Here is a 22,099-nt window from a genome sequence, read left to right as displayed (position 1 = left end):
AAGGGACAGTTGAGGTCCCCCACTAGCATAATTTTGCTCTCTATTTCTTCCTGTAACTAATTTAACTTTTCCTTTAAGAATTTGGATAGGAGGTGTAGCAAGGTGGCGTGGTGAATAGAGCACCAGCCCTGGAGTCAGAAGGACCTGAATTCAAATCCGGCCTCAGACACTTGACACACTTACTAGCTGTGTGACTTTGGGCAAGTCACTTAATTCTAATTGCCTTGCCTTCCCCCCTCCAAAAAAAAAAAGAATTTGGATACTACACCACTTAATACATATATGTTTGGTATTGATATTGCTTTATTGTCTATAGTACCTTTTAGCAAAATGTAGTTTCCTTCCTTATCTCTTTTAATTAGGTCTATTTTTGCTTTTACTTTGTCTGATATCAGAATTACTACCCCTGCTTTTTTTTTTTTACTTCAACCGAAGCATAATAGATTCTACTCCAGCTGCTTACAGGATTCTGTTTTTTGATCTCTTTGCTATCTTTTTTGATACCTTTGCTATCTGCTTCCATTTAATGGGAGAGTTCATCCCATCCACATTTCAGTTATGATTACTACTTGTGTATTTCCCTCCATCCTTTTCTTCCTTCTTTCTGTTCTCTCTCTCCTTTCACACTTTCCCTCCACCAGTGTTTTGCTTTTGGCTACCACTTCCCCTGATCTTCCCTCCCTTCTGTCAGTCCCCTTCCCCCCCAACCTTTACTTGATCTCCTCCCCTCCTACTTCCTGGAATTGAGCAATTCCGCTAAGGAGAAAAGTACTTACATGTGCAAAAATATTTATAGCAATCCTTTTTGTGGTGGAGAAATATTGGAAGTCAATAATAAAGTCAAAAATACAGATTTCTATATTCCATTGATTGTGTACATGATTCCCTCTTTGAGTCAATATTGATGAGTGGAAGGTTCAAGTGATGCTCATTGCTCATCCTCCAGTCTTCCCCTCCACTGTAATAAGTCTTTCAGTCTCTTCACGTGAAATAATTTATCCCATTCTACCTCTCCCTTTCCTCTGCACCCATGGTACTCCTCTTTCTCATCTCTTAATTTTTTTCTGTCATTCCCTTAAATTCACCTTATATGCATACCCTCTGTCTATGTATATTCCTTCTAGCTATACTATTAGTGATACAATTTTAAAGAATTACAACTATCATCTTCCCATGTATCATCTTCCCTACTGAATTCCTTATGTTTTCTTTTTCCTTTTTACCTGTTTATTCTTCTCTTGGGTCTTGATATTGGAAGTTAAATTTTTGGTTTAGTTCTGGTCTTCTTATGAAAGTTTGAAGTCCTTCTATTTCGTTGAATGACTATTTTCCCCCTTGATGTATTTTGCTTAGTTTTGCCAGGTAAGTGATTCTTGGTTGTAGTATTAGCTCCTTTGTCTTCTGGAATATCATGTTCCATGACCGCTGATCCTTTAATGTTGCACCTGAAAAGTTCTGTGTAATACTGATTGTGACTCCCCAATACGGGAATCATTTCTTTCTGGCCACTTGTAGTATTTTTCCTTGACCTGATAGTTCTGAAATTTGACTATAATGTTCCTTGGAGTTTATGTTTTGAAATCTCTTTCCCAAGGTGATTGGTGGATTAATTTAAAATCTATTTTTCCCTCTGGTTCTAAGACATCAGGGCAGTTTTCCTTGATAATTTCTTGAAAGATGCTGTCCAAATCCTCCTTTTGATTATGGCTTTCAGGTAGGTCAATAATTCCAATACTGTCTCTCCTGCATCTATTTTCCAGTTCAGTTCTTTTCTCCATGAGATAGCTTACATTTTATTCCATTTTTTCACTTTTGAATTTGTCTGATTGATTCTTGATGCTTCATAGAAGCTTCCACTTGCCCAATTCTAATTTTAAGTGTCGTTTTCAATTAGCTTTTGTCCTTTCCTTTCCATTTGCCCAACTGTACTTTTTAAGTGTTTTCTTTAGTGTATTTTTCTATCTCCTTTTCCATTTAGCAAATTCTACTTTTTAAGAAGTTTTCTAAGCTGTTGACTCTTTTTTCATAATTCTCTTGCATCACTCTCATTTCTTTTCCCAATTTTTCTTCTACCTCTCTCATATAATTTTTAAGCTCTTTTTTTGAGCTCTTCCATGAGTTTGTTTTTTTTTTTTTTTGGAGGAGGGAGGCAAGGCAATTGGGGTTAAGTGACTGGCCCAAGGTCACACAGCTAATAATGTCAAGTTTCCAAGGCTTTGAAATCAGGTCCTCCCGACTCCAGGGCTGGTGATCTATTCAGTGCACCATCTAGCTGCCCCCATGGGTTCTTTTTGGGCTTGAGACCACTTCCTATTTTTCTTTGAGGTTTTGCCCATAGGTGTTTTGATACTGTTGTCCTCTTCCAAGTTTGTGTCATGGTCTTCCCTGTTGCTATAATACTTTTCTATGGTCAGATTTTTTTGTTCTGTTTTCTGCTCATCTTTTCTTTCTTCCTTTTTTATTGGCCTTTCTTTTAAATATGGGATTTACACCTGGGGTGGAAGGGGCTCTTTCTCAGGCTTCTTGTGCCAGTGGCTACAGGTCCTGGTGTTGTGCTGATGTTGCCATGAGGTCCCCAAGGGATCCTTGTATCTGGTGCTGCGCTGAGGGGGTGGCTGGTATTGCTGGAGCCCACAGGAGTCTGGCAACTTTCCTGGTGCTGAGCTGGGGTCCTAGTGGGGTGTTTGTACATCTGGGGCTGCACTGAAGCATGTGGAGGTTCCCAGATTTGGAGTTTGCTGGTTTCCCTGGCTACCCTAAGGCATGTGGTGGGTCCTGTTGGTATTTGTCTGCTCCACCACATGGGAATTCAGGATCTCCCACTGGTTTGCTGGGATGCTTCCTGTCCTGGAATGTACTACCCTTTTACCCAAGTGAGACAGACTTTTCTTGTCAATCTTCAAGAGTTTTGGGCTAAAAGATTGTTTCACCCCATCTTTTTGATGGCTATAACTCTTCCAGAATTCATTTGGGGGAGCTATTTTATGGTTGTTTGAAGGTGAATATGGGAGAGTTACAATCATTTATTGCTTACTCAGAAGTCTATCCTCAGCAGATTTTCATACTAGATCCGATCACATAGTAAAACCTAGAAAGGAACCTACAGATTAAGTCTATCATCTCCTAATTTTGCAGATGAAAAAACAGAGGTCTAGAGATGTTAGGTGATTTCAGCAAGGTCACACATGTTGCAGAGACAGGATTTGAAACAAGTTGTTCTTTTGATTCCAAATTTGATGGTCTTTCCTCTTCACCACAAGAATCTTCCAATTTTATAGAAGGAGAAATAGAATCCAAGGAGAGTCAGTCACAGAGTAGAATCTGGAGAACTCAAGGTGATCTGGCTGTCAGTTTAGTGTTTTGTCTATAAGACTGTGAAATGGGGAGATGAGAAAAGAAGGAAAAAGAGGAGGAAGAAAAAAAGGAAGAGGACGGGGAGTGAAAAAGAGACTGGAAAGATGATGGATTGTCTTTAGATTAATGAATTCCCTGTTTAGCAGAGGATGAAAGACAATATGTTGGGATGCTAGAGAGAATAGATATCCTTCATATATAGGTTGGGTCTGAGGTTCCTTCCAATTCTGTGATTCTAGGATTCAGTAATGGGAGAAAGGAAGATGAAGGGAATAGGGAGGAAGAATGCAAAAGAAGATGGGAAGAGAAAAAGAAGCAAGAACCGAGGGGAAGAAAGATGACAGATATGTGAGCCACAGAAGAGGCAGAAGTCAAGAAAGATGAGGGGGGAAAACGACCATAGATTTAGAGCTAGAAAGGACCAGAGTCCAACTCCTTTATTTTGCAGATTGGGAAACTGAGGTTTGAGGAGGTTAAACGACATGCCCAAGGTCACAAATGTGATCAACGTCAGGGGTGGAATTTGAACTTAGATCTGACTGCAGTCTCAGAACTGACTCACAAACTGAATCACATAAGGTAAAGGACAATTGGTTCTGGGCCTGGGGTTTTCCCTTTTCCAAGGACTCATCCTTCCTCTGAGCCCCAATATATGACTTGTTAATGCTCCCTTAATTATTCTTCCAAGGGAACCTCTAGAAAAAAGGTAGGGAATATACCTCAAGTAATGTTCAGAAATTCAGTCACTTCAACCCAAATTAACTCATGCTATAAAAGAATAAGCCTAAGGGTGAGTGCTAAAGATATATGAGCTGATTCAGCTCAGAGCACTCAAGATTTGGGGAGAGGAAGAGGATCAGCCCCAAACCATCATCAAGCCTCTGAAGACACCACTACAAGAGGAAATAGGCTTAGAATCTACAGAACAAGGAATTCAGGTTAGACAGAAAGAATTTCTAAACCAGAAAGTTAAGAACCCCTTCCTTGGAGGGTCTTAAGCAGAGGTGGAGCTCTCAGTGTCAAGGATGCTTAGGTAGAGGTTTTACCCTAGATGAAATCTGGTTCTCACCTGGAAGGTGTTAGAACAGGTGGGTTTTATCCCTCCCAAGAGGGAGGTGAGCTTGGTCAGGAAAGCTAGATCATGGAAGCAGAGAGCTAGAGGAAACTGAGGCCCAGGTAGATTACATGATTTGCCCATGGTCACTAGAGTAGTAGTATTCATTAGTGTCCCTTGAATAACTCAGTCAAGACTTGAATCCTGGTCCTCTTACTCCAGTCAGAGAACTGAATCTGTATCACTTTGGTAAAAAGGAGAACTATAGACATTTTATTTAAATAGGTAAGCAGACTCATTTGGGGAAAAGACTGAAAGAGAGAAGCAAAGAAATTTATCAGCAAGATTGGACAAAGACACAGCTGGGCACAGAGCCAGGTAGAGAGAAAAAGGTTTCCAGATTGAAAGAAAGGGGACCATAAACTCAGCTGGTATCAGTCCTTATCCTGGAGTATATTCCTGTAAGGGATCTTGCCACGCCCAAACACCCCTCATACTGAGGAAACTGAGGAAGTACAGCCTAGAAAGTCTACACAGCAATGGAAGGAGCTGAATGGGAGCCTCTGGGAAAAGAGTGAGGAAGAAAGAAAGCAGGAAAAAAATTATTGTTCTGGTAATACAAGAAAAAGGTTGTAAGACATGTACAGGCTTAGCTCTAAAGCAAGTAAAGAAACAATAAAACTCAGACTGAAGAAAAATGAGCAAAAATTAAAGAAAAAATATTAGCAAGTATTTATATAAAACCTTAAAATTTGCAAGGCATTGCAAAAAATCTGTAAGATAGGTGCTCTTATCCCCATTTCACAGATGAAGAAACGGAGGCACATGGAAGTTAAATGACTTGCCAGGGTCATGTAGTAAGTTTTAAGGCGGGATCTGAAGTCAGGTCTTCTTGCTGTTCAGAATTCTAGTCACTGCATCACCTCGCTGTCTCAATGCCAGAAGACAATGTACCAAGTATGAAGAAAAAGGACCAAAAATCCCTAATGAAGAATGATATTTTTCAGACTCCCCAGATATCATGGAACAACTACAAGAAATTCTAGAATGGTTCAAAAGGGAAGTACATCTTTTAAAAGAATTAGAATGGGAAGTGGGTCAGACCTTCAGTAAAGAAGGTGCTACACAAGGTCTGTAGAGAAGTCTAACTCTCCCATGTACACTATGGCAAAGATCTGAACAGGGTACCAAGTTGCAAAATGATAAAGACCTCTAAGGAGAAATAGGAGCAAGCTCCTTTATTTAGCTTAGGACTGATCAGAAGTAGCCTGTGGTCACTGAGAAAGGGTAGTGTGATGGGAATGTAAATTTTAAAGATCTTCCCTGCCCCTAGGCTAAAGTGCACCTGGAGCCTGGGGTGGGAGGCTTGTTTTTCAGTAGATACTTTTTGATTGGCCAGCTGGTCAATAAGGTTGTTACATTCTCTGAGCCAGGAGAAGGCTATATAAGCCCAGATTTGAGGCTTTGTTTTGGGGCTCACTTTGAGAAGTGTTCTGTGATTTGATATAGATTCCGGGAAGCCGTTGTCCAGAGGGCCCCCCCCCCTTTGAAAAACCCAGATGTTGAAACCCAGATGTTGATTGGGTATGGATGTAATGGCTGGACAGTTTGGAAAGCTGTCTACTTGATCTGTTTCTGTCTTGATAATTCTGCCTGTATACTTTGAAGTTCGGGGTGCTGGCCTTTTTCCCCTGAACGAGGTAAATGATATATGTCTGAGTGATTAAAGTAAGCTTGTTAACCCATTTTGAGTTGCTTTCCTTTAACAAAGCAGATCCAAGAACCTGTGCTGGCAGAAAACCCTGAGGACGCTTGGGGTGCTTGCTGCTACAGGTAGATAGTGGCTAATGCTAGTAGAGTCAACCAGAGCTCTGACTAGAGATCCTCCAGAGATACCTGAAGCCTGCTGAGCTCTATTCCCCAGGGAGGGGTGGGAACCAAAGACCCAGATGGGAAGCTCCAAGGAGGTTAGAAATCATCAGCATTCTAACCATAGATGTGGGACTGGAAGGGCTCTGGTTAAGGCACACCCCAGGGTGTTGGATGTCTGAAGCACTCTGACTTTAAATGTTCCATAAAGTCATGGAAATCACAACACTATGACCCTGATAAGGTCCCCCATAAGGGGGCATAAAAGATACCCCCTGAAACTGAGTGTAGGACCCCTTGGTCTGACAACCAAGAGTGTAGTGTATGTTACCTGGTTCTGGCACAAAGCCCCAGTTCAGAAACTGAGGACTGAGACATGGTTAAACAGAAGACCCCACCACTTGGAAGAATCATTATAGATCCAAAGACATAAAAAAATCCAATTCAGAAAAAGAAAGAAATTCCACAACAATACGGTCAAGAACTCAGGGGGAATAAAAAGAAAGAAAAAAGAAAATGGCTTTGCCATTAAGGACAACAAGAGGATTTGGAAGAAAAGAAAGTTAAAAAAAATAATGAGTGAAATAAGAGATCTGAAAGAAACAAGTAGAAGGATAAATACTTAGAAAGGGCAGAAAACATGCAAGGAGTTTGGTGTAGAAAACATTAAATTCAACAGGAAACAGGTAGGTACAGAGAGAAGGGAAAGGATGTTTTTAGAGTGAGAATAAGTCAGAGAGGGAATCTTCACAAACAAAAGAAATTTATCATCAGACAGTGAGATCATAAGGGAGAATGATAAGTAAAGAAAGAAAAGATAAGAACCAGTGATCAGTTTCTGGGCAAGGGGAAGAGAGGAGGGGCAGTGAAATGGAAACAGATCACTTCCATTACAGATAACTACTGTTGATCACATTTCTTTCTCTTTCACCACTTTTTTTTTTCTGCTTTGTAAAGGTGGAGGGGGGATAAAAGAAAGGAAAATGTCTAAAAAGATATGATGGAGGGAAGTGCACAATTAACAATCATGATCCTAAACACGAATGGAATGGACTCATCCATGAAATGTAAGAAGGTAGCAGAATAGATTAGAAAACAAAATCCAGCAATGTGTTGTTTACAAGAACCATACTTGAAACATAAAAATTCACACAGAGTTAAAATGAGGGGCTGACTCAGAATTTATTATGTTTCAGGTGAACTCAAAAAAGTAAGCATAGCAATTATGATTTCAGACAAGACAACAGTAAAAGCAGACATGGTTAAGGAAGATAAAGAGGGAAACTATAACATAATTAAAGACAACATAGAAAACAAAATAATGTCAATATTAACACATATGTACTGAATGGAATAACAGTGCTTAAAGGAAAAGTTAACTAAATTATAGAATCAAACAGACATCAAAACTGTAATTTAGGGACTTCAATGTATACCTTTTGGTATGTCTGAATGTCAGTATGTTAAATCAAACAAAAAGCTAAACAGGAAAGAAGTTAAGGGCTTGAAAAGAATTTAAGAAAAGTTGGTAGATCTTTGGTGATTATTGAATGAGACTAGACAGGAGAATACATATTTCTCATCTGTGCATTAACAAAAATTGACCATGTGCTTGGGTTCCCAACTTTTTAGTCCCCATACCTCCTATTCAATCTGAAAGGAAATAAATTCTAGAGTCTATCATGTCTTATGAAATAAATAAAGAGATTAATTAATTTTCAATAAAGAAATCTTTATTTAGAACATAACTACATTTTTAGTTGGTCTCCATTCCACATTTTTTTTTCATTAACACGACTACTTTTTGGAATATTTAAATAGGATAATATTGTTATTTAAGGAAGCCTTTAGTAGTTATTTATTAAATATTTTCTTAATTTCTTCGACTATCTTCTCATCCCCCCAAGAATACAAGTACTCCACGTTGTGAAACCTTGTGTTGGGATTAAAATCTCAAACTAATTCAGAAAAGCAGTAATACCAAAAACAGCTTTTATTGACCTATATAACACAATATAAACTATAATTAATAAAGGAGCTTCATAGAAAGTATTAAAATGTAAATTAGGTTAAATAATTTAACCCAAAATAACTGGAGGGGAGAAGAACAAATAATAGGAATACATAGATAATTTCAAAGAAAATGACAACAGCATAATATATCAAAACTTTTGGAATGAAGCCAAGGCAGTTCTCAGGGGAAAATTTATATCTCTAAACACTTTCATCAACAGAAAGAAAGAGAATAAGTCAATATGAAGCATACACTTAAAACAAACTAGAAAAGCAGGAAACCAAAAACTTTAGCTAAAAACAAAACATAAAAATTCTGAAAAACTGAAGGAGAAAATAATAAAATTAAAACAAAAAGCAAGAGGAATAAGATAAACCAGGAACTGTTTTGCTAAAAAAAAAACCAAACCCTAATTGGGGTGGCTAGGTGGCACAGTGAATAGAGCACTAGCCCTGGAGTCAGGAGGACCTGAGTTCAAATCCGGCCTCAGACATTTGACACACACTAGCTGTGTGACTTTAGGCAAATCACTTAACCCCAATTGCCCTAAAAAACTCCCCAAAAACCCTAATGTTAAATAAAACATTATCCAATTTAATTTAAAAAAGCGAAAGATGAAAACCAAACTGATAATATAAAAAAAAGAAAAAAGTATCCCCAACTAATGAAAAATAAATTATCAAAAAATGTTGTCCAATTATATCTTAACAAAAACTTCTAAGTGAAACATGTATATATACAAAAGTATAAAATACTCAGATTAAAAGAATAAGAAATAAAGAAGTTAAACACCTTAGTCAAGGAAAAGAAATTGAATAAGCATTAAATGAACTTCCAAAGAGGGGGAGGGCAGGGAGAAACTCAGGATAAATTGGATTTCCAGCTGAATTCTGTCAAACATTTAAATCACAATTTAAAGTACAATTAATTCTATTATTAATCAAAACACATTTATTAAAGGAGGTTCTTAAGATGTAGTAGTAAGGTCTAGTGATTCTCCATTTCACTTGAAGGAATGGAATCATGACTCATCAAAGCTATAATGGGTTGTAGGTATCACCAGGCTATCCTGGATGAGTTCTGGGATGGCCCATGGCAAGAGGAAGAGAGTTAAAAAGGAAAGGGGTATCACCCATGTCTGCAAAAATAGGAAAAGAAGGTATCCTTCCAAATTCCTTCAATGATTAAAATAAGGTCTTAAAGTGAAACCACAATAAGTCAAAGCAGAGAAGCAAAATTATAGATCGATATCCCTTAACAAATGTCTACATAAAAATTTTCATGAAAGAAGCTAAGAGATCAGATAAGATATCCTGAAGAAAAGGACCAAAGAACATGCTTAGATTCATGGGCAATGCTCTGTTCAGCCCAGTAGATTAGGTGGGTTGTCCTTATTACCTCACCTAATACATTTAATATAAATTTTGTTTACTCAGCATTCATAGTAAGGTAAGTATAGTATTTGCAAAATAAAAAAATACTTACCTATTACATATATGTACCAACCTCAAAACACATCAGACCTTGAACTCAACAAACATGGCTACTCCTATTGAGGGGAAATTGTTCACGTGGCAATACTCTCCCAAGTTTCACCAATTTAAGCTCTCAGAATACCATGATTCCTTACAATGAAGAACACTAAACCATGAGGTTTACTTAAAAAGGTTTGGTTAGCTATAGCATTCACTGCATGAAATTCAAATTTTTTTCACACATTTCCATTGTTTCAAGTTCTGTCATAACTGCTATAAATATTTTTGCATATATATGTTCTTTTCCTCTATCTTTGACCTTTATAGGATATATATGCCTAGCAGCAGGATCAGTGGGTCAAAGGTTACATACAGATTAGTGACTTTGGGGATAGATTGTTTTCCAAAACGGTTTTACCATCTCACAGCTCAAACAACAGCAAATTAGTGTGCCTATCCTCCCATATACCTTTGACAATTGTCATTTTAGTTTTTTGTCATCTTTGGCAATCTGATGGATATGAGATAGAACCTTAGAATTATTATAATTTGAAACATTTGTCTAATTATTAGTGATAAGACATATTATGTCCAGCTTTGTCTTTGAGAATATCAACACATGAACTGAAAACCTATCCTGCTTGTTGATCTCTCTAAGCTTCTTTCTGTCTTCTTTCGTTAAAAAAAGTTTCATTGATGCTATTTTTTCTTTCTTCTTATTTTCTTTTCATCACTATCACCTCCCCCTCCCCCCCAGAATATTACCTTCATCAAAGAGGTTTTTTTTTTCTTTTGGGGGGGAAGGATGAGCAATTGGGGTTAAATGACTTGCCCAAGGTCACATGGCTAGTAAGTGTTAAGTGTCTGAGGTCAATTTGAACTCAGGTCCTCCTGACTCCAGGACCAGTGCTCTATTCACTGTGCCACCTAGCTGCCCCGAGGTCTTTTTTTTTTTTTAACTTTCCTTGTAACTTCCACACACTGAGCAATCCAAAAATGTATACATGCAGAATGTATACTTCCTTCACCACTCTGTCAGGGGATGAGAAACATACTTTATCTTCAGTCATCTATAGTTGTGTTTGGTCACTACATTGGTCAAAGTTTTTAAGCTGTTTAAAGTTGTTTTTCTTATTGTAAATCAGAGGAAAGAACAGAATAGCATATTCTAAAAAGCAAAAGAACTCAAGGGAAGCCACATGATATGGTAAAAAGAACAATGAACTTACAATCACACACCTGGACCTTAACACTTGATTAACCACGATGGCTAGGGTTCTTTCCTGCCCTAGACCTGTAATCCTAAATTTCATCCCTAAATAAAATATCCTATAAGGTAGGCCTCATCATTATTGAAGAGTGGTCATTTCTTCAAGAAAAAGGGAGGCAGCTAGGTGGCCCAGTGAGTAAAGTGCCGGTCCGGAGTCAGGAGGACCCGAGTTCGGTTCTGGCCTCAGACACTTAACACCCACACACAAAAAAACTAGCTGTGTAACCTTGGGCAAGTTACTTAACTCCAATTGCCCCCCAAAAGGCAAAAAAAAAAAAAAAGAGACATTTGAGTCTTTCCTACCAAGAACCCAAAGACAACAACAAATCAACAAACAATGATCCAGAGGGAAGCAGAATATTTGACTTGCAAATTCTCTAAACAAGAAAAACAAAGGAAAGGTAAATAAGTATAATTATCAAGAAAAGATTAAGCAATGAAATAAACTCTCTCCTGCCTTTCTTTTTTTTTTTTTAAGAAACTGGACCAACAGGTAAAAGAAAGAACAGAAATGCCATCAAGGAAAAAAATTACCTAAAGAGACTTAAAAGGAGAAGGAAAGAAAGAAAAGCTGAATGAATATTGTGGGGATCAAGTCCCACTCTCCCCTATAAGTGAATCAATATATTTTATGATAGGGATGACAGAGTAGAAAATTGTTTGAGCAAGGTAAGGAAATACCTTGTTTGAAAGGTAAGGAATAGAAAAAAAGGAACTAGAGATACAGCTCCTAAGTTGCCTTTGGTGAGAAGAGAATGGATAGTATCTTATTTAGTCTCTCAACAATAGTGGGAATATGGATGTGGGTGTGGGTGGGGTTGCTGTAAGGAAAGTAGTATAGGAGCAAAAGATGGAAAGAGAGGACTGTCCAGTTGGTCTTTTTCTAGAGGGGACAACGAATAAATCTCACTAAAATATTACCATATGGGACTAATAATGGCATTCCTCTAGAGGTAATGGACATAATAATTGGAGACCACCTTCTCTAAAGAATGCTTGTACAGGGATGGCTAGATGGCACAGTGAGTGGAGCACCAGCCCTGAAGTCAGGAGGACCTGGGTTCAATTGGCCTCAGATACTTAACTAGCCATGTGACCTTGGGCAAGTCACTTAACCCCAGTTGCCTGCCTTCCCCCCTCCAAAAAAAAATGCTTGTACTTCCCAGAACTGGATCAAACCCTAGGAGAGAGGATGTCCTCAGAGCTCCCAAGATGGTAGGGGGCTCATAGACCCAGAGAGACATGATAACCTAGTTTTCAGAGTTGCAAGGTCAAGACATGACCCTGTGATGTCATTGGTCCTCTTTGAAAATAAAGAATGAACAAGTCATTGTAAGGGCAAGGGGTAAGACTAGGCTACATGACCTAGGATATAATGACTCCAACCACATGACACTGCTTCCTTCATTAACTGATATTTCAATAAGTGACATAAATTAGGAAAAGATTTCATTCAAAACAAAATAAAATAAAAATTAAGGCATAGAACATAAAGGCAGAGATTCCCTGTGTTTGACTTGGTGCTTAGTCTCCAACTTAGTCTTAGTTGGGGGGCTTAGTCTCCCCCCACCCTTTCTTGGGAAGTCTACTGACAGGGGGAACTACTTTCCAAATATTAGAAAGTTGAAGGAATAGAATAGGCTATATCTCCTTTTTTTAACTGACACAGCGCCCTGCCCACTGCAGTTGTCCTGAGAGACGACGCAGGGTTTTCTGCATCATACCAGAGCAGTACTGAACCAGTCATCATCCCCAAAGCACAAGTGGTTGTCTGGAAACAATCAGAGGACCCCTGAACATGTTCTGCGCAATGCCTGGTCACAAATATACAAATACAAAAGCAATAACACAGATATTGGATGGATGATAGTGCTCAAATCTAAAACTCCAGGAGGTTTATTTTCATAAGGGACACTGAGAAAATAGAGAAAGTTCAAGAAAGCACACTGACATAAGCTAGTATAATTCAGAAGAGACTAGAAAGAGATAGAAATGCGGAAGAGGGCAAAGTCAATAAAATTTTCTTTGATAAAGATACCACAAAACATTTAATTAAGTTGAGGGAAGGGGAAGAGTTAAAATAAGGGGTCAAATGAAGGAAAGGAGAAACAATGGAAGTAAATTCAAAGAACTTGGGGTAGGAAAGGTAAATGGGAAGAGGCAAGGTAGGAAAAGAAGCTATGGGAAAAGCCTAGCATTAAACTATTATAAGCAAAACTAATCACAGGTACAAAAAAAATGATGTTTTTCAAAGAGGAGATAAAAATCAATACAAAAGAAATAAGGGTAGGAAAATATAATCCTAGCATTCATGTTCATTTTAAATGTGAAGAGGTTATACAATTTTAATTGTTCATGAAAAGACTAGAAGAGAATAGAAATGACAGGAACGAGCAAACAAAACTCAACAATTTGCTGCATAAAATAAATAAGTAAAAATACAGAATGAAAAATAAGAAACCGGAAAAACTACTACACATCAGGTAATTCTAAAAAGTATGGAATTATAATCATGTTACCAAAAGAAAAAATAAAAGTTCACAATGTTAAGAGTGATAAACATCGATCATAACATTAGAATTAAGGCTACTATAGACAATGAAACAAAATCAATATTAAACATATGCACCAAATGAAATAGCATCTAAATTCATTAAGAATAAAATTTACTTAAATGAAAAAAACACATGCACACTAAAACTAATTGTGGGAAACATTCATGTTCTCTCAGGGCTGGCTTAATGAATGATGAAGATAAAAAGGAAAATATAGAATAATTAAAAATGAATTAGGAGCTGGAGATATTAATACAAAAATGAAAATGAGTTTAGCCACAAAAAAAGAGAGATCTAGGATGAAAGATTGATAGGAAAAATTTAAACATGAGAAGTTTCAGAGACAATGAAAATACTCATGCAAATTGATGAAAAGTAAAATAAGTAGAATAAAAAAACTATACATATGTATATATGTGTATGTATGTATGTGTATATATACATGTACTATAAGAACATATACTAAAAGAAAAACAAACTGAAATTGAACAACAATAATTATGATGACCAAGGCTGACTCTGAAGAAGTGAGAAAATGCACCTCCCTCCTCTTGTTGGAGATGCAGGGTGCTATGTGCCTGGAATGTTGCAGATGCAGTCAGTGTGTTGGTTTTGCTGAACTGGGTTTTTTGTGGGGTTTTTTTTTTTTTAAAGCCTTTGTTAGAAGGGAAAGTTCTCTGGGGAGGAGAGGGGGAAAGGGAATATTCAGAAAGTGATGTAGAAATAAAATGATTGAAAATTTTTTTAAAGATGGGAAAGAGGAAGTCTATTGATTAGTGTGGAGGAAAATTTTATTTCCATTGGACAGCCTGATGCAATGACAACAGAACTGAATTTGTCATTAGATCATCTGGTTCACATCCTTGCTTTGACTACCTGTGTGACCTTTCAGGGACTCAGTCTACATTTGTAAAATGATGGGGGAGGAGGGAATAGATAACCTCTAAAGCCCCTTCTAGCCAGACTATCCTATGAACTATTTCCTAGCCTTTGAGAATAAGGTCCTAGGAACCCCAAGTATCCCAAACTGAGCCCTAGTACCTAGTACAGATAACTTCCTCTTACTTTCTGCAACCTCATTCCCTCTTACTGGTTTAGATGGATCTATTCTTTCTTCTCCAATCCAGAAGGATCACCCCCAGAGTGATCTTTTTCCAGACCCTTAGCACGCTCCAGAGCACTCCAGATATGGGAAAGATAAATACAACAATCCATAATTACATAACATCCATTTTCTCCAGAGCTAGTCCACCTCCCCCCCCCCCCCAAGTAACCTCTTCCCACTATATGTACCTAAGTATCACCTAAACTCTGGCTTCAGCTAATCTGGAGGCCCTCAAAAGTCTACCTAACCAATAACAGGTAATGCCATCACACAATGACATCATCTTAAATCCCGATGAGCTCAAAAGTGGGACCAGGGCTAGATAGAAAGGTTTTGAGGTACTTGACAACAACGCTATTAGTACTATTTACCATTTGGGAGAAAAGGAGGTGCATAAGGGTTTTGCCTTTAGGTCTATTTATCTATTTATCCATCAGTCCTGGACAGGAGACTAAATAACAACCCACCCATTTTGCAATCCCTGGTTGTATAACTACTGTAGCAGATAATGTTACATAAACCTACTGGGGAGGGGCCAAGACTCTGAGCCCCCAATAAAGCCTCAAACTTAAATCTAAATTAGGGAAAGGAAGACATTTCATCCAGCTCATTCCTCAACCCCTCCCAAAGACCCCCAAACAAACTAATAACACCTGACCAGTTTAATGATGACGACAGGCAAGAGATCTATCAACACCCCCTCCCCAGCCCAGAATCATACACAGAGGCCTCCAGTTGGGAGATAACAGGGAGGAGGGTGTGTGAGAGAGAAGAGTAGAAAAGCGTACAAAGTGGCGTAGTCCTGGTAGAGGCGACAGATGGCACTGCCCCTTGGGGTCGTCATTACCAAACACACGGCTGAGAGGAATAGACTGGGGAGGGGGTTTGGTGGAGGGGAAAGAAAAGAAGGTGGCAGCCCCCAGATAGCCCAGTTTGGGGGTGCTACAGCTTTAAATGGTTCCTTTCATCTGCTCTCTATTCTTACATCCTCAGCAAACAGCTGTAGTGAAGATGCTTAGAGAATTTCAGGGGATGGGGAGGATTTGGGGATGGGGGCCGCAAAGTACCTTTCCCTGGGTCATGGTGCAGTCTCGAGGGGAGCTGTGTCCCTGGGGCCAGGGAAAGCCGCCCAGGTCACTGCAGCCGCCAGCTCAGTCTTCGGCGTGGGTTCTAGCAATATCCACTGCAGCTCAGGGTCGAGACTGGGGAGCGTACCATGTCTGTACCAGAGGGGGGGGGGGGGGGGGGGGGGGGGGGCAGGTCTGGGGATGGATTCTAGATGGTGAGAAATTGCAGCTTTGGGTATGGGGAGGGAAAAAGTCATGTTTGTCCCCCCGTTACTCAGAATGATGCGGTCTACCCGCTCCACCCCCCAACACTCCCCCCCCCTTAAGGGGGGAAAAGCACCAGACATCAGAGCAGCCCAAGTGGAAGGGGGGGGGGATGGAGGGTAGCTCCTAAGGGTAGAGGGAGGAGGAGCCAGAGGACAGTGAGGGGAGGAGCCAGGGATAACGTTCCCCCGCAGCCACAGAAAGTAATTCATTGAAATCGAATCAGCTGATGTTTGTCTCTGGCTATCTAGAACCGTATTGCGGCTCTTTATCTCTTAAGCCATCTCTATGATCTGTGGCTATCTCTATCTCTATTATCACTATCGCTGACACTATTTCTGTCTCTGTTATCTCCATCTGGTCTCTTCATCTCTCGTGTCTTTATCACTGTCTCCATTCCTTCAATAAACATTTATGGCACTCCTACTCAGCGCAAAGCACTGTGCGCACTATGCTAGCTAGGTACTATGGGCGATGCAGGTAACTATGACAAATCTACGACAAAGAGAGTCTTAAAATCTAGTAAGGAAGACAAGTAAACAAAATACATTCCAAGTGCATAAAAATCACAGAAGTGGATTTACAAAGGGAAGATCTAGTCAGACTTAATTTTTTTTAATTAAAAGCCATTTATTAAGTTCTTACTATGTGCTACATACTGACTGAATAAAACATATTTACAGAGAGGGACAGTTCCTGCTTACATTCTAATAGGAGAAGGTAATGCAGTAGGGGAATGGTAAACAGGAAAGGGAGTTTGTCTGGGGAGGTAGATGAGAGTAGAGAGTATGGCTATAGGTGAGTACCCTACACAGATGCCATCAGTGGATGGGTTATAAAGTTGAAATTTGGTCCAGTGTCTAGGGCTAGCCAGGAGATATAGAGGGATCATGGATTAGTTTGAACAGTCATACATTAGATTCAATCCCTTAGTTTTTCAAATAAGAAAAAAAGAGGCCGAGGGAGGTTAATTGATTTGCCCAAGGTCAAACAGGTTCTAAGAGCTACACAGCACCGTGGGACTTCGATGACTGAAGAGACTTCTATCCAGCTTTCCTGGGAGGGAATGGGGTGAAGATCAAATAAGTCTTCATGAAGATGACATTTAGAAAATATGGAGATGGGGGGAGGGAAGACATTTCAGGGTCTATGGGCAAAATTACCAAAGTAAAAAATGGAGGGATTAATTTAAGGAATGATAAGTAGTTCATTTTGGTTGCCTCTTAGAGTACCTTAAGGGAAATGGTATAAGACAAAGTTGGCAAGGTTGGTTGAAGCCATGTTGTGTAGGGTCTTGAGTGACTTGCAAGTAAGTCTGATCTTGATTCAACAGATAATAGGACATTATTGAAGAATTTTTAACAGAAGAGTGACATGATCTTTTGAAAAGATCGAGCTGGCAACTATGTATAGGAAGGATTGGAACAAGGAAAGAAGAAATAATTAGGAGGCTATTTCAATAGCTCAGAATCTTTGAATCCAAACTTCACAGAACTTTAAGAAAAGTATTTGTTCTATAAAACTTGTACTCAGTCAAAAGGCCTCACCCAAGGACCTAGAAGACCACATGTGGCCTCCAGGCCGCAAATTCCCTACCCCTGGTTCAGATAATCTCTTTCTTGTTGTTTGTCCTTTGTTTTTGAAGAGGACCAATGATATCAAGATGGTGATGTCTAGCAAGTGAATTGGCAGAGCTGTGCAAAGTCTCACTATTTCCTTCAGAGTCATTGGAGTCCAGTAGTGAGACATAATGAGTCAAGATGACTGTCAAAGGCCCAGCAGATGATCTCTTTATTGTTAAGTGTGATGGCCCTTTCAAGATAGGTCCTTGAAGAAAACACAAGCTGAGCCTGGTTAGACCCAGCTTCCCAGTGACTTCTCTGCCTCATTTGACACTGTTGATGACCTCTTCCTCTTAGATACTCTCCCCTCCCTGGGCAGTGAGGTAATATGTAGAATGAAGGATGAACATAGTTGAATTCCACCAGTAAGAGATGTGAAGGGGATGCCTAATTCCACAGAGTATGGATATTCCATGGGAGCCTGGGTCTAACCAGGCTCAATTTGTGTTTGCTTTAAGGACCTATCTTTTTTTTTTTTAAATCAATTGGGGTTAAGTAGCTTGCTTAAGGTTACATGGCCAATTTTGTGTGTGGGTATTAAGTATCTGAGGCCGGAACTGATCCCATGTCTCCCAACTCTGGGGCCAGTGCTCTTACTCACTGTGCCACCTAGCCGCCCCTTCAAGGACCTATTTTGATTACATCTAGGGGTACATATATAAAACTATGACTCTCTGCTTCAAAGATCCCTTGTTTATTGAAATGTGCTTGCCTAGAGATATGAGGTCAATGCATTTCTCTTTCTTGGTGGAGTTCCGAATGGAGTCAGAGTCTACTCCTCTACCTTGCCTTGTGCCTCCGTTTACACAGAAGCAAGTATCTCCTATCTCCCTAAAGCAACTAAAACCTGGCAAAACCAGTCAGGCCTCAGTCTTTCTTTTTATCTCTTCTCTGAGCTGGAAGCAGGGTGGGGCCAGTACTGAGGGTCCCATCAGGGCCATTTTCCTGTTACCAAGCCCCACCAGAATCCAGGAGGAAGGAGGTAAGGGAGCCATTTTCTAGAAATCAAACTGATCTGCTATGCTCTGGGGTGAAAGATGGAGAACCTTCCAGTTCCATTTTCCCAAAAGACTTCAAAGCCAAGTTCAAAAAATCAGTTACTAAACTGGTGAACTCTGGCTTGCAGTAATTCTCTGCTTTCAGAATTTGATGGTTCTATAGCCACCTGAGTAGGGCAGGGACCCCAGGGAGCCAGGCTTATACATGACACTGCTCTCTGTTCTCCTTCTAAATGTCAGAATGTTCCCCTCCTAACGGTGGTTATACCCTGAAATTTTCTCTAGACGGCCCTCATACCTTCTCTCAGTGATCTCATCATCTCCTGTGAAGTCATGTTAAGTCAAATCAACAAGAATTTATTAAGTGCTCACTCTGTGCCAGGCACCAAAGTAAGTACTAGAGATACAAAGAAAGGTAAAAACAGTCCCTGCCCTCAAAGAGCTCATATTCTAATGGGGAATAAAACATATACATATAAGATATATATAGTTGAAGGAGGTCATCTCAATGGAGAAAGCACTAGTAGCTGGAGGGGACTTGAAAAGATCTGCAGAAAATGGGATCTGAACTGAGGCTTGGGCCTGGCCAGGGAAGCTAAGAGGCAGAAGTAGGGAGGGAGGAAAATTTAGGCATGGGGAACATTCAGTTTGAAAACATATAGATGGGTTATAGAGTGGCACGTGTAAAGAACCGGAAGTGGGTCAACATAGTTGAACCATAGAGCGCATGGAGGGGAATAAAGTACAAGACTATAAGAGCGGGAAGGGGCCAGGTTAAAAACTTGGAATTCCTGCTAGGGAATTTTATATTTGGTTCTGGAGGTAATAGCCACTGGAATTTATTAATGGGGGTAGGTAGGAGAGGGGATATGATATGGTTAGACCTACACTTTTATAAAATCCCTTTGGCAGCTGAATGAAGGATGGATTGAAGTGGAGAGAAACTTGAGACAGTTCAGTGAGGTTATTTCAGTGGTCCAGGCAAAAGGAGGAATGAGGAAATGAAGTAGGGTGGCAGCTCTGTGTGAGTGGAGAGGAGAGGATGTACATGAAAGATGCTGTGAAGGTAAAAGAAGATTTGGTAAGGGATTGGATGCGTGGGTCAAAAAATGAGGACCTGAGGATGACATTGAAGTTGTGAGCCTGAGTGACTAAGGGGGGAGACTGGTGCCCTCAATAGGAATAGGGGGGAGTGGAAAGAAAATGAGTTCTCTTTTGGATATGTTGACTTTGGGAAGCCTATGGAACATTCAGTTCAAGATGGCCAAAAGGTGACATGGAGCCATAGGTTGAGAGAAAGCCTAGGACTAGAATTGGAGATCTGGGAATCATCTGCATAGAGATGTATCCCATATCTACATATCCAGCCTGAGTCTCTCTCCTGAGCTCCAGTCCTTTGACTCACACATAAAGGTGTGCTGGTAAATGCATATCTACCATCTTCCTACCATATCTACCCCCTCCCCAATGTATGTAGGACACACTTTTAAGCTTAACTTACATTACTAATCTTTCTTAAGTCTAGAGTCCAAGTTTCACAAAACAAATTCTTTTGTAAACGGGACTTGTTCTGTGAAATTTGGATTCAGCCAAAGAGCCACACTTCAGGACCTAGAGGGCCACATGTGGCCTGGAGGCCTCAGGTTCCCCACCCCTGGTCTAGACAATCAACAAAACAATAAATCAAGTCCTGGCTTGTAGCTTATTGATTTCTGAGGTGAAAATACAATGAAAATTTAACAATCATTCTCCAAAACAGAACTCATCATCTTCCCCTTCTAAATCCCCTTTCCTCCAAACTTCCCTATTTTTATCCTTCTAGTCACCTAGATTTGCCACATAGAATCTTTGACTCCTCCCTCTCCTTCAGCCCCCATGTTCAACCAGTCACAAACTCTTTCTGATTCTACCTTCACCTCAGGTCCCTTTTCTCTATTTACATGGCTACCACTCTCTTTCAGGCCCTCAACATCTGTTGCCTAGACTCTTGCACCAGCCTCCTCATTGATCTTTCCAATTCAAGCCTCTCCAATTCATCTTTTGCATGGCAACCAAAACAATATTCTTGACCATGTCACTTCTATGCTCAAACACTTTCAATGACTTCCTGTTGCCTCTAGGATAACATAGAAGCTCATTTGGCATTTAAAGTCTTATAATCAGGTCCTAGCCTATTTAAAAAATTTCCCCCGATTAACCATCATTTATTTTCCTTTCTTCCTACCCTTCCATATAAAAAGAAAAAAAAAACATTTGTAACATATACATACAGTCAAGTAAAACAGTCCAAAAATATACGTCTCGTTCTGTATCTTGAGTCCATTGCCTTTCTGTGAAGAATATGGTGTGCTTTATCATTGTTCTCTTGGAATTGAGATTGATTGTTGCACTGATCAGAGTTCTTATGTCTTTTAAAATCTTTTTTCTTTATAATATTGTTAACATACAAACTGTTCTACTAGTTCTTCTTACTTTAAGTCTGAATCAGTTCATGCAAATCTTTGTTTCTCTGAAACCATCCCCTTCATCATTTCTTACAGCATAGAAGAATTTCATTGCATCCTTATATCATAATTTGTTCAGCTATTCCCCAATTAATGGAAATGCCCTTTGTTTCTAGTTCTTTGCCACTACAAAAAGAGCCATAAATGTATTTTTGCACATATGGGTCCTTTCCCACTTTCTTTGATCTCTTTGTGATATAGGTCAGTTGGTGATACTGATGGATCAAAAGGTATGCATAATTTAGTGGCTTTTGGAACCTAGTTCAATGTTGTTTTCCATAATAGCTGGACCAATTCACGGCTCCTCCAACAATGCATTAGTGTGCTTGTCTTCCTGCGGCTTCCTTCAAGGTTTAGTTATGTGTCACCTCTTTATTGTTGGTGTTCTCCCCTGCTTCATATTACCATGCATCAGAATGGGAACAGACTGAATCTGTGATTTCATTGGCATAGGGAATTCCTGATGAGGAAACTGCCTTTACAGGTCAGTACACTCTCCACAATTTATAATGTAAAAAATGAGAGGTTTAATGACTTGCCTCAGTTCACAAAGTCAATATGTCACTGGATGGGTGTTGCCTCAAACAAAACTGAGACCTGAGAAAGACCCTAATTTAGAAATGTCAAGATCAAGATAGTGCACCGTGGGCCATTGTCAGTCGTTTTGACTTTTGTCTTGCCACTGGACTTCAATGACTTTGGAGGGGAGCGAGGCTGATGACTTTGTGCAGCTCTGTATCACCTTTGTTATGTCATTGGTTCCAAGGATGAACAATAACAACAACACAGAGGATGGTACATGTTGTATCTCCTTATTAAAATGTAAGCTCCTTGAGTGAATGTTTTCTTTTTCTCTTTTATTTTCCCCATGGCTGGGGTCAAGTGACTTGCCCAGGGTTACTGTAGCAGCAAGCACCCCAAGCGTCCTCAGGGTTTGCAGCTACCACA

The 22,099-nt window shown here is 39.6% G+C and overlaps 1 protein-coding gene across 1 annotated transcript in view; it reads right to left on the bottom strand.

Annotated features, from left to right (window-relative positions):
• Positions 1-15,902, bottom strand: part of FAIM2 (Fas apoptotic inhibitory molecule 2) — a 68,904-nt gene extending 53,002 nt beyond the window's left edge. Inside the window, exon 1 of the mRNA XM_069092591.1 lies at positions 15,764-15,902. Coding sequence (XP_068948692.1) covers positions 15,764-15,778 — 15 coding nt within the window. The 5' untranslated portion in view covers positions 15,779-15,902. The remainder of the gene's footprint in view (positions 1-15,763) is intronic.
• Positions 15,903-22,099: the final 6,197 nt, after the last annotated feature.

This window comes from Petaurus breviceps, unplaced genomic scaffold (assembly GCF_028583685.1).
Source record: "Petaurus breviceps papuanus isolate PSGF00001 unplaced genomic scaffold, PetGlider_PUasm1.0 191, whole genome shotgun sequence".
Lineage (NCBI taxonomy): Eukaryota > Metazoa > Chordata > Mammalia > Diprotodontia > Petauridae > Petaurus > Petaurus breviceps.
The sequence above is the reverse complement of the archived record's forward strand: the minus strand, read 5'-3'. Positions and strand labels throughout refer to the sequence as shown.